The 13,907-nt window shown below is 36.6% G+C and overlaps 1 protein-coding gene across 1 annotated transcript; it reads left to right on the top strand.

The window, feature by feature from the left end:
- Positions 1-7,690: 7,690 nt before the first annotated feature.
- LOC106830780 (olfactory receptor 1L8-like) lies at positions 7,691-13,907 on the top strand. The gene is made up of 2 exons (XM_070519942.1): positions 7,691-7,782; positions 13,010-13,907. The coding sequence occupies exons 1-2, from the start codon at positions 7,691-7,693 to the stop codon at positions 13,905-13,907; spliced, it is 990 nt and encodes a 329-aa protein (XP_070376043.1).

Genomic DNA, 13,907 nt, shown 5'->3' on the forward strand with positions numbered 1-13,907 from the left:
GCTGCTCTTCTCTCTGCTGGAATGAAGGAAAGTGGGAAAAGTCAGGGACCTAGAATTAGCCATAACATTATAGTTATGTCCTTTTTGTATGAAAATGATTAATTTTAAAGTAGACTTCTGTTTATTTCTCATGCCTGTTGATACATGAATCACAAGTCTTCCCCATTCAGGTTCAAATGATACTTCACATCATCAAATACCTGACAAGATTTCCTTCCATGGAAACCAAAAGACATCTTTTCCTTTGTTCTACAAATATATATTGAACAACAACATTGTCCCAGCTACTATGCAAAACACAAAGTACGTAATAGCAAACAAGAAAGGCAAAGTCTCTACATTCGAGAAATTTATATATTCATACCCAGCCAGGTTAAACCTCAGTAATTAACTATGGTAAAACATGAGATGTGCATTAGGAGACAGACATTGCTTATTTCCTCTTAAAATAGATGTGAAAATCTCTAACTTGGATTAAAATAGCTATGCGTTGTTGAAGGCTTACAGCGTAATTGGTTGCATCCTAACTGGTCAGAGATATTTAATGTTCCCCGTTACCAAAAGTGTCCTTCCAGGTCCCAAACCAACATTAATAATAATGCCAAATATTTATTACTAACATACACTATGGCAGGCACTATACCAAGCCTATCACATATACTTTCTATTTAAATTCTCAAAATACCATAATAAATAGTTATTTTTTCTACCTATTTTAACCGAGAACAAAAGGCTGCTTTATTTTAATGTGCAAAGATATCTTGCTCATAAGTAAAAACAGGTGAAATCATGGTGTATATCTGACCAGAGTCCGTCACTTAACCACTATACATAGAAGTCATTCTCTTCACTAGAATAAGGAGACATGCTGTGTAATGTCAGCTACCTGTGTCCAAAAGAGGTATCAATCATATTTACACGTCATACCATTTACAAAGGATTTCCCCACACTTTAACTTCAAATAATAGCCATGTATTTAGAGACTGTGTAGTATGTACTGCAATACTATGTCCTTCATTTCACAGATGTGAAAAATCTCAGACCAATGAGATAAATGACCAACTGGAGGTCCCTGAACTGTTTGACAGTGGATTCCAGATTTAATATTACTTTGGATCTTAAGTTATAGGCAAGGATTACCAACCACATACCCTTGAAGGGGGAATCAAGACTGACATTTTCCTCAAGTATAGGAGCAGGACAGCGAGTCTTCCTCATGGACTGCAAACTTGCACAGCGGCACCAGTTCTCTCCATTCATGGCCACAAAAGAGGACAATGACTGACCCTTATGGGGAAGCCCAGTTGCTCACTGACATATGCTGTGTCAGTTCCCACCAAGAAACCAGAAGAAGCAAAGAGGACCAGAACCAACTAGGAACCTTGATTCAGGCAGGACCTTGTGAAGGAAGCAGCTGGGCCACAAGCCATGGAAAGGAGGTCATACATGATGGTGAAGCGCGAGAGGGAGCCTTTGCATGGATGAGTTTTCTTTGACTTCTACTTGTCCTGCACCAGAAGATGGTGAATAAGGAACCTCCATGAGACAAACATCAGGTTTGGAGAAAGATAACAAAAATATCTCCTTTTTACTGAGCACCAATTATGTGCCAGGCATGGTGCTGAGTGATTTGTATACATTGTCTCAGTTAACCCTCAAAATAGCATTGTGAAGTAGGAATAGTTACCTCTCCTTTACCATTGAGGAATCTGAACCTCAGAGAGCTCAAGTAACTTCCCAAGATCACAAAAACATATATGGACCAGACTGAGGACAGGGCCCCAATCTGACGTACGGCAGACACAGAGCTTATATTGTTTTGTATATGACACCTGACCAGTGGTGGAAATGCATGTGAATCTGCCTGCTCAATGCGGTAATATGGCAACCGTGGAAAGACAGCTAAGGAAACATGATTTCAGAGGCGCAACCGGGAAGCCCCTAAATAACGTCCAGGAAACATGCATGCATACATGCATTTGAATGGCTCATTTGTGATTTCTTGCCACCTGCAACCTATATCAACCCTAAGTAAGAGACAGTAATTCTATAGTTTATTTACCCACACACTCAAATGAACACAAATCAGAAATAATACTGCAGACTGGACACAACAACAAAGAATGCATGCAACCACACACCGACACAAATATTTGCACAGTACAACACAACCATAAAACATACAGTAACACAACTAAATCATATAGCACATGCATATAACTCATATTCTGAGCCTAGACTGAGGAATGCAAGCACATACACAAAATAAGAACATAAAAGTCCCACACATCACAAAAAAAGACAAGAAACATACCACTGCACACACGTACCTCTTCACAGTCAAGAAAAAAACAAAACACATTGTCACACATGTACACACTCATTGCAGAAGTAGAGGTTCCAGTCCCATTAATCTATACTCAAGGTGGTCAGTGAGTGAGGCACTTGGGCCCCACTTAGTCACAGGAACCACAGCAAAAACACAACCTGCAGGTAAAATATCATCAAAACACACAACACACACACACAACACACACACTCTAAACACAAGAACTCACACATGACTGTAGCTCATAAGCAGAATGCAAGATCACACAGCCACATCACTCAATAGAGATTTCAAGTCCTCTCCCCATTCTGGTCATAGGTAAACTCAGGAACAATCTGCTCCAGATTGGGGAGCACATCTGTCTCTCTTCAGACTGTACAGTCTCATAGCCTTAACTGTGATGTCTGTCCAAGTATGAAAATGCGGGAGTTATTGCAGGAGTTTGTGGAAAATGTTTAAGATCAAAGGACGGATTCGGAGATCCAAATTATACTCTGAAATGGCCTGTACTTCTTAACGAGGGCTTATTTGGTGTTGTGTACTCTGGGTCAGAGAGAAGAATCAAGTTGTGAGTCATTTAAATCTCTGTCTCAAATATATATATATAATATATACACACACATATATATATGTATATATTATACATATCATCCACATATAACCGCATTACAAGAGCAGTGAAACACCACACAGACCCATGTGGAATACATATGCAGACCTCTACACACAGAGACATACTTCACCCACCTAAAATTTCCAGGTCACTTTGACCTGTGTCAGTTCTTGGTGAGCTTAGGCACCTTCTAATCCAAACAGCTTCCTAAGTTCTCAGCTTCTGTTGTCAACACTAGGAACAAAAATGTAAGAAGAAAGCCTTGTGTGCCCATGACCTCCTGAGCTTTCTGTGTCTGTCCTTGAGCTTCAGAGCAACAAGTAGGAGGATGCCATCTCATAAGCCACAGAAAGGGGTCAGAAAATGTCCCTAAGCTCCTGGTTAGAAAAAAAAATCAAAGTAGACTAATTGCATCCCATTCCTATCATACCTTGGGGAGGAGGCTGTGCAGAGGCTGGAAGGACTGAGCTGCAGGAGCCACCTGAGATGCTGCCCCTGATAGCAAGAATGCCCTGGGCTCCTCTCTGCCTGCCCATAGTTCCAGCTGGGAAGCAGGAATGCTTTACTTATCCTCCAAAACTGATGTTGCCAATGGACTGGTCAGACAGAACTGGATGCTGGGTTGTGCCAGCCATTCATTGTGGGCTATGAGCAAGTAAAATAACTTCTCTCAGCCTTGTTTAATCAGCTTGAAAATGTAGATAGTAATATTATTGTCATTATGAAGTTATTATTAGGTTTAAATGAGACGCATGCTAAAGCACATGATAAAAATACAATTAATGTCAGCTCTTACTGTCATTATCTTTGTATATTCTAACAAAAGATAAATATATCTATAATCATTGATGCTGATATAGTATATATATATAGTATATATAGTATAGATATATATCAGCATCAATGATATAGTATTTAGAGTGAACAAAGGCCTCAGTTAATTGATTAAAAAATTCATCAAAACTTATAAATACCTACTCCTCCATGAAAAATACCCAGCTGTCCCCACAGAAAAATATAACTATGTGATACAAATTTCAGTAGGTCAGTCAATCCAAGTTTACTCGTTTTATGTTTAACACATATTAACAGACACCCCCACAGGCTGGATAGCTGTTGGATCCTCTCAGACTCTTCAGAAACTGGCCATTTATACAATTACTAAGCATAATAAATTGGAAATATTTCTTCCATAAAAATGTTTGAGGGGCCAGCCCCATGGCTAAGTGGTTAAGTTTGCATGCTCTGCTTTGGTGGCCCAGGGTTTTGCTGGTTCACATCCTGGGCACAGACATGGCACTGCTCATCAGGCCATGATGAGGTGTTGTCCCACATAGTACAACCAGAGGCACTCACAAGTAGATTCTACAACTATGTACTGGGGGGCTTTGTCTTCAGGAATTTTTTTTTAATTTCTCCTTTGATTTCTTCATTGTTCAGTAGCATTTTGTTTAATCTCCACATATTTGTGGCTTTTCTGGTTTTCTTCCTGTAGCTGATTTCTAGTTTCATACTGTTGTGGTAGGAAAAGATGCTTGGTATAATTTCAACCGTCTTAAATTTATTGAGACTTATTTTGTGGCCTAATATGTGATCTATCCTGGAGAATGTTCCATGTGCCTTTGAAAAGAATGTGTATTCTGTGGGTTTTGGATGGGATATGCTGCATATATCTACAAAGTCTATTTGGTTTAATGTGCCATTTAAGCCAAATGTTTCCCTATTGGTCTCCTGTTTGGATGATGTGTCCAATGCCCTAAGTGGAGTGTTAAATTCGCCTACTATTATTGTGTTACTGTAGAGTTCTCCTTTTACATCTGTTAATAATTGCTTTATATATTTAGTTGCTCCTTTGTTAGGTACATAGATATTTACAAGTGTTATATACCCTTGTTGGTTTGCTCCCTTTATCATTATGTAGTGTTACTTATGTATGAAACCAACATTACCCTGATACCAAAAGCAGACAAGGACAACGCAAAAAAAAAAAAAAGAAAATTAAATGCCATCAGTGATAACTGATGCACATTGATGCAAAAATTCCCAACAAAATACAGATCAAGTAGAATATATTAAAAAGTCATATACCATGATCAAGTGGGATTCAATCCAGGGATGAAGGGATGGTTGGACATCTACAAATCAATCAACATTGTACACCACATTAACAAAATGAAGAATAAAAATCACATGATCATCTCAATAGATGAAAAGAAAGCATTTGACAAGATATAGCATTCATTTATGATAAAAACTCTGAATAAAATGGGTATGGAAGGAAAATATCTCAACATAACAACATAACAAAGGCTGTATGTGACAAACTCACAGCTAACATCTTTCTTAATGGAGAAAAACTGAAAGCGATCCCTGTGAGACCAGGAAAAAGACAAGGATATCCACTTTCACCACTGTTATTTAACATAGTATTGGAAATCCTAGGCAGAGCAATCGGGTAAGAAAAAGAAATAAAAGGGATCCAAATTTGGAAGGAAGAAATGAAACTGTCACTATTTGCAGATGACATGATTTTACATATAGAAAACCCTAAAGAACCCACCAAAAAAAATTTTAGAAATAATAAATGGATATGGTAAAGTTGCAGGATACATTATCAACATACAGAAATGAGTTGCATTTCTGTGCACTAACAACAATGTAAAAGAAAGAGAAATTAAGAATACAGTCCTATTTACAATGGCTATAAAAAGAGTGAAATACCTAGGAATAAACATTAACAAAGAGGTGAATGACCTGTACACTGAAAACCATAAAACATTGTTGAAAGAAATGGATGAAGACACAAATAAATGGAAATACATTGTATGGTCTTAGATTGGAATAATTAACATATTGTAAATGTCCATACTTCCAAAGAAATCTACAGATTTAATGTAATCTCTATCAAAGTTACAGCAACATTTTTCACAGAAATAGAAAAAAATCCTAAAATTTGTAAGGAAGAACAAAAGACTCCAAATAGCCAGAGGAATCCTGAGAAAAAAAGAACAAAGCTGGAGGTATCACACTGTCTGATTTCAAAATATACTACAAAGGTATAGTAATCAAAACAGCATGGTGCTGAAACAAAAACAGTCACACAAATCAATGGAACCGAATTGAAAGCTCAGAAATAAACCCACACATCTATGGACAGCTAATTTTCAACAAGGGAACAAAGAACATACAATGGAGAAAGGAAAGTCTCTTCAATGAATGGTGTTGGGAAAATTGGAGAGCCACAGGCAAAAGAATGAAAGTAGACTACTATCTTACACTACACACAGAAAGTTGCCCAAAATGGATTAAAGATTTGAATATAAGACCTGAACTCATGAAACTTTTAGAAGAAAAATTAGGCAGTATGCTCTTCGATGTCAATCTTAGCAGCATATTTTCATGGATCATGTCTTATTAGGCAAGGAAAAAAATAAACAAATGGGACTACATCAAACTAAAAAGCTTGTGCACAGCAAAGGAAACCATCAACAAAATGAGAAGACAACCTATCAATTGGGAGAAGATATTTTCAAACCATATATCTGATAAGAGATTAATGGCCAAAGTATGTAAGGAACTCATATATCTCAACAGCAAAAAAATTAACCACCCAATTAAAAAATGAGCAAAAGATCTGAACAGCCCTTGCTCCAAAGAAGATATACAGATGGCCAAGAGGCACATGAAAAGATGTTAAACATCATTAACTATCAGGAATGAAAGTAGATCATTATCTTACACCATACACAAAAATTAACTCAAAATGGATTAGAGACTTGAATGTAAGACCTGAAACCACAAAATTTCTAGAAGAAATTATAGGTAGTACACTGACATCGATCTTAACAGCAGTTTTTTCCGAAGAACATATCTACTCGGTCAAGGGAAACAAAAGAAAAAATAGACAAATGGGACTACATCAGACTAAAAAACTTCAGCAAGGCAAAGGAAACCATGAACAAAATGAAAAGTCAACCTAAAAACTGGGGGAAAATATTTGCAAATCTTATACCAAATAAAGAGTTAATTTCCAACGTATGTAAGGAGCTCCTACCACTCAACAACAAAAAAAGCACACAACCCAATCAAAAAAGGAGCAGAAGGGGCTGGCCCCGTGGCCGAGTGGTTAAGTTTGCGTGTTCCTCTGCAGGCGGCCCAGTGTTTCGTTGGTTCGAATCCTGGGTGCGGACATGGCACTGCTCGTCAAACCACACTGAGGCAGTGTCCCACATGCCACAACTAGAAGGACCCACAACGAAGAATATACAACTATGTACCAGGGGGCTTTGGGGAGAAAAAGGAAAAAATAAAATCTTTAAAAAAAAAAAGGAGCAGAAGATATAAAGACATTCTTCCAAAGAAGATATACAGGTGTACATAGGCACATGAAAAAATGTTGTTGAACATCACTAAGTTTTAGAGAAATGCAAATCAAAACTACAATGAGAGCTAGCCCTGATGGCCTAGTGGTTAAAGTTTGTGCTCTCACCATGTTGGGGGCCCCGTGTCAGACCGCAGTCATGGAACCACACTACTTATCTGTCAATTGCTGTGCTCTTGTGGTAGCTCACATAGAAGACATAGAAGGGCTAACAGCTAGAATATACAACCATGCACTGGGACTTTGGGGAGGGAAAAAGAAAGAGGATGATTGGCAATAGATGTTATCTCAGGGCAAATCTTTCCCAGCAAACAACAACAAACAAAAAAAAAGTGTACAATTAGATCTCATCTCACACCCATCAGAATGGCTACAATTACCAAGAAAAAAATAACTGATGTCAGCGAGGATGTGAAGAAAAGGGAATCCTCATATGCTGCTGGTGGGAAAGCAAACTGGTGCAGCCACTATGGAAAATAGTACGGAGATTTCTCAAAAAACAAAAATAGAAATACTATATGATCCAGCTACCCCAATAGTGGGTATTTATCCAAAGAACTTGCAATCAACAATTCAAAGAGATTTATGCACCACTATGTTCATTGCAGCATTATTCATAATAGCCAAGACATAGAAACAACCCAAGTTCCCATCAACTGATGAACGCACGAAGAAGATGTATACATATGTATTTATATGCAATGAAATACAAATTAGCCATTAAAAAAGACAAAATGTCCCATTTGTAACAACATGGATGGACTTGAGCATATTATGCTAAGCGAAATAAGCCAGTCTTTCTGTGTCTGCAGAGAAAGACAAACACCATACAATTTTGCTCATGTGTGGAAGATAAACAAACACACGGATAAAGAGAACAGATTAGTGGTTACCAGAGGGGAAGGGAGTAGAGCGTGGGTGAAAGGGGTAATGGGGCGCATATGTTTGATGATGGCTAAAATTTAGACTATTGGTGGTGAGTACGATGCAAGCTTTACAGAAACTGAAATATAATAATATACACCTGAAATTACACAATGTTATAAAACAATATGACCTCAATAAAATACTTCAAAAATAAAAATAAATAGGAAATCAAATGCACAATTTGATAAGTTCTGACGTGTGCATTCACTCATGAAGCTATCACATCAAAAAGTAGAGATAATATCCGTTACCCCTGAAGAATGCCTTGTCCCACTTTGTAACCTCTCCTTGCCATACTAGCCTTCTCCAACCCCCATCACGGTAACCATGCAACCACTGATCTGCTTTCCATCACTATGCATTAGTTTGCCTTTCAAAAATTTTATGTAAATGGAATCATGTAGCATGCTCTATTTTTTTGTCTTCTTTCACTTAGCATGTTATTTGGAGATTCATCCAAATTTTTTAGTGTATCAATACTTCATTACTTTTATTGCCAAATAATATTCCATTGCATATTCACCTGGTGGTTAATATTGGGTTGTCTACAGTTTTGCTCTATCAAACTTAAATCAAACATTTATAAATAAGCCTTTGAATGGACATATGCTTTCATTTCTCATGGGTAAAAAGCTAAGAGGGTAACAGATGAATCATATGGTAAGAATATAATCAACGTTGTAAGAAATTGATGGTGTTTTTTAAAGTTGCCGCATCATTTTTAACTCTCACAGACAATGTGCAAGAGTTTGAATTCCCTCACAGAGTCCTAGTGTGGTCAATGGCATTTTGTTTTGTTTTTTCATTTTGTATTTAGGTATAATGGTGTATAACATTAAATTAGTTTTAGGTGTACAATCTAGTGATTCAATATTTGTGTATATTGGAAAATGATCACCAAGATGAGTCTAGTTAACGTCTTTCACTAAATGTAATTACACAAAAATCTTTTCTCTTGTGATGAAGACTTCTAACACTCTAATACATATGGTCAACATTTGGTATGGTCGGTTTTTTTAATTTTAACGTCGCAATGGATGTGTAGTGGTATCTCTTTCAGGTCTTAATTTGCATTTCCTTAATGATTAACTTTGTGCAGCTTCCTTTCTTGTGTGTATATCTTCTTTGGTGAAGTATCTGTTCAAATATTTTGCCCATTTTTTTATAATTTTGTTTCTACTCATCACTGTTTCTTTAAGATTTTTTCTTATATTTTGGATTCAAGTCCTTTATCAGAGAAATTACTTATAAACATTTTTTTTTACCTATCTGGGCTTTTAGTTTTATTCTGTTAACAGTGTTATTCAAAAAGTATGATGAAGTCCCATTTGATGTAGAGCAATTTTCAATATTTTCTTTTATGCATTGTGATCTTAGTGTTTTTATAAGAAAGCTTGCCTAATCCAAGACCCTACGGATTTCTTCTCAGATAGTCTTCTAAAATTTTTGTAGCTTTAGATTTATATTTAGATGTATTGTTCATTTTGTTACCTTTTGTATTCACTACTAGGTTTGGCTAAATGTTCATTTTGTTGAATGGGGATATTCAATTCTTTCAGCATCATTTGCTGAAAGTATGTATTTTTTTCTACTGAATTGCCTTTGATCCTTAGTGTAAAATCAGTTGTGCACACATGTATGGATCTGTTTATGGACTCTGTTCTGTTCCATTGATCTATTTTTATCTTTATTCTAATATCATACTGTCTTGGTTACTATAGCTGTATGATCAGGTTTTAAATCAGGCAATCTTCCTACTTAGTTCCTCTTTTCAAAATTGTTTTGGCTCTTCCCTATTGTTTGCACTTCCATAAAAGTTTTAGAGTCAGTTCATCGAATTCCACCAAAAAAAAAGACAGACTGACAATATGTTGAATGGGTCTGCATTGAATCTATAGACCACTTTAGAGAGAATTACCAATTTAACAATAATAAGCCTTCCTACCCATGATCATGGTATATCTCTACATTTATTTACATCTTCCTTAATTTATTTCTGCAATGATTTGTGCTTTTTAGAATAAAAGTCTTCTATGTTCTCATTAGATTTATTTCTGTGTATGTCATATTTTTGATACTATTTAAATGGTACTGTTTTAAATTTCCATTCCTAACTGCTCACTATTAACGTAAACAAAAACCTTGCCAAAGTCAACTTATTAGTTCTAGTAACATTGTTGTGTATTCCACTGGATTTTCTACATAGGTGATAATGTCCTCTGCAATGAAAACCATTTTAATTGCTATTCCAATGTAGATGCCTTTTATATATTTTTCCTGCTCTATTGCAATGGTTACAACTTCCAGGACAATGTGAAATAAGTCAGAGGGAGAAAGTCAAATACCATATGATCTCACTCATGAGTAGAAGATAATAACAATGACAAACACATAGCAATGGAGATTGGATTGGTGGTTACCATAGGGGAAGGGAGTAGGGAGGAGGGCAAAAAGGGTGATTAGGCTCACATGTGAGGTGTTGGACTATACATAGTTTTTGGGTGGTTAACATCATGTAATCTACATAGAATTTGAAATATATTACTATGGAAATCTGAAAGCTAAAAAAATTAAAAATTAAAATAAATTAAATAAATGAATAGACAGTTTAGGCAAAAAAAAAAAAAAGAGAGAGAGAAAGAAAAAAGAAAAATAGATCCTACACATGATTGTTTTAGATATACTTTTATAGCTTTACAAAAATATGAAAAGATGTATCATGGTTAAATCTTGAGATTCAGAATTAGTCTTGAATTTTAATCTTCTTTCTGCTGTTTACTTGATGTGTGATTTTAGAAAATTATGTTGTCTCTATATCTATTTCCTCACCAAAGGAAAGAAATGGGAATAAAACTAGCTTATGCTTCACAAGAGTGTCGTGAGGATTAAACAAACTACTTCCTGTATAAGGTAAATGCTTCATTACTGATTCCCTCTCATATTATTCAAAGCATTAGAAAATATCCCATTGAAGAAAGCTTTCTAAATTTATAGTAAGGTTAATTTGACCATTAGAGCATTGGAGTGTGAGGGCTAAGGTCATTTTAATATTCAGGTTTTTTACTCATGAGAACATGTACAAGTACCTATTTAGGGAAAAATTCCTTGGCAATAATGAAGAGAGGGAGGAGAAGAGAATGGTATCAAATATTTGCTCTGTCTTTCAAGCCATTTTAAGTATCATGAACACCTTGCAAAACTCTTATGAGGAAAACGTTAGTATACCCTATTTGCAGATGAGAAAACTGAAGTTTAAAGATATTTAATAACGTGCCTGATGTTAACCACCTGGAAAACAGGCTTTTAAGTGTTGTGTAAAGGAATGGATAAATGGTCATTCCTTGAACTGCTATAAAAAGGGCCTATCCAATATGCACATTCTAAATGTCTGGATGAAGAATTTAAAACACTTTGTGGGAATGAGGATACTTGAATCAATGTTGTTCTTGATAGTATAGATTTAGAGGGAATCTAGGGAAACATATTAAGTCAAGTGTGCTGCATGCATACAACAAGGGGTGAAAAGTAAAGAATCAAAACATAGATAGACCTAAAAAAATTGTATATATAGAGAAAAAAACAGAGTGAGATATATGACACATTATTGTTGAAGTAAACGGAACAAAAACACATATAAACAAAGCAATAATATATATTTTCAAAGATATATACATAGATAAATAAACAAATGGATGATGGCATGGAGGGACATTTGCTTGCTTAATGGTTGAGTGTCCCAGATGTGGGAACATGACAGGTTTAGGAAATTAAAGGAAAAATAAGGAAAAAGCAAATTTAAAAATAAGGATTTGTGCGGACTGAGACTGATAGTTTGTTGTTCACTAAGGAATATGAACTTCTAAATAAGTGTCTCTGAAAATAAAGCAAGCACATCAGTAAAACTTTGTTCGTCTGGGATCATTATTCCTCGGATTTCCCTGTTGATTATTTTATCAAGCCCCTTTTTTGGCAAGGAATTTGAGATAAAACTTCACATGAGATAACTGAAAATGTGTTTTCACATAGACAGAGAAAAATAAAACCACCTTATCTGAAATAAACAAATTCTCCACCTTACTACTGTGAGTCTCTATCCCTTCATGTGGCTTTATTTTTCTTCACAAAATGTAGAACTACTTGATGATAGACGATAGATAGATGGATGATATAGATGACAGATAGATAGATGAGAGATAGGTAAGATAGATAACTGATGATAAATAATTGGTAGATGATAGAGAATTAACAGATGATAGATAACTGACAGATAGATAGATGATAGATAGATAGATAGATAGATAGATAGATAGATAGATAGATAGAACCTGCATTAGAATGCAACATCTACAAAGCCAGACCTTTCACTACCTTATTCACAGTTGTGTCCTCACTCCCAGAAGAGTATTTTTCACAGAGCAAGTGCTCAGTAAAGAATTACTTTTAGCATTTAATATTAAACTGAATCAGGATGGTTTCTGTTCCTGAAAGAACATTCTTCCTCTTAAGTCAACGTTATAGACACAAGAAGCTTGTGAAGTCGTATAGTTGGGAAGGGAGGGCAGCATCAAGGACCACAAAGTTGATGAGTTGCCCACATGGTAGGTAACCATGACCCTATGGGTGGAAAGTCAATGGAGAAAGAAGCATTGATTTGTTGGCTTGCTTATGATTACAGTTAAGACATGTGTGTTAAATGGTTGGATCTTCTTTATTTTAGCTCACTCCATGATCATGGCATGGAAAATGTCGAGGAAACAGTGGTGTCTCTGACTCTATCGTCCTGGGATTCCCTTCCCAGGTGAAGGACCAGAAGCCACTCTTTATCCTATTCCTCACCATGTACCTGGTCACCGTAACAGGGAACCTGCTCATAATCCTGGCCATCCGCTCTGACCCTCAGTTCCAGATCCCATTGTATTTCTCCTTGAGTTCACTGTCTTTCACTTACACTTGCTTCCCAAGTGTCAACAAGATGCTAGTAAACTGCCTGTCAGAGAAGAACGTCTCCTATGCAGAGTGTCTGACACAGATGTATTTTATGTATGCTTTGGGCAACACTGGCAGCTGCCTTCTGGCAGTCATGGCCTTTGACCACTATATGGCCATCTGTGACCCCTTCCATTATGTCACTACCATAAGCCGCCACCACTGTGTCCTGCTACTGTTCTTATGCTCATTTCCTCACCTCTGCACACACCCACACATGCTTCTCCTGAAACTTCTCAACTTCTGTGATTATAATGTTATCCATCACTTCCTCTGTGACATCAACCCTCTGCTGAAATTGTCCTGCTCCTCCACATTTGTCAATGACATCACAATAGAGGCAAAAGGACTGGTTGTTTGGGTGATCCCCTTTCTATGCATTGCTTTTTCTCATGTACGAATCCTCATTGCATTTCTCACCATCCCCTCAGCTGCTGGGACGTGCAAAGCCTTCTTCACCTGTGGTTCCCACTTTACTGTGGTGATCCTCTTTTATGGAAGCATCTTCTATGTCTATTTACAGCCTTTGTCCAGCTACACTGTTAGGGGGCAACTGGCAACAATTGTCGACACAGTTCTATCCTCCATGCTAAACCATTTTATCTACAGTCTGAGAAACAAAGACATGAACAGGGGCCTGGGGAAGGTGATGAGCAGGAGGAAATCCTAG

The sequence above is a fragment of the Equus asinus genome, chromosome 10 (genome assembly GCF_041296235.1).
Source record: "Equus asinus isolate D_3611 breed Donkey chromosome 10, EquAss-T2T_v2, whole genome shotgun sequence".
NCBI lineage: Eukaryota > Metazoa > Chordata > Mammalia > Perissodactyla > Equidae > Equus > Equus asinus.

Excerpts from the sequence above, each read along its gene's own strand:
- LOC106830780 (XM_070519942.1), top strand. The coding sequence starts at position 7,691 with ATGGCTACAATTACCAAGAAAAAAATAACTGATGTCAGCGAGGATGTG. Across the intron at positions 7,783-13,009 it reads GCTGGTGGGAAAGCAAACTG|TGGTGTCTCTGACTCTATCG; the intron begins GTGCAGCCACTA and ends TCGAGGAAACAG.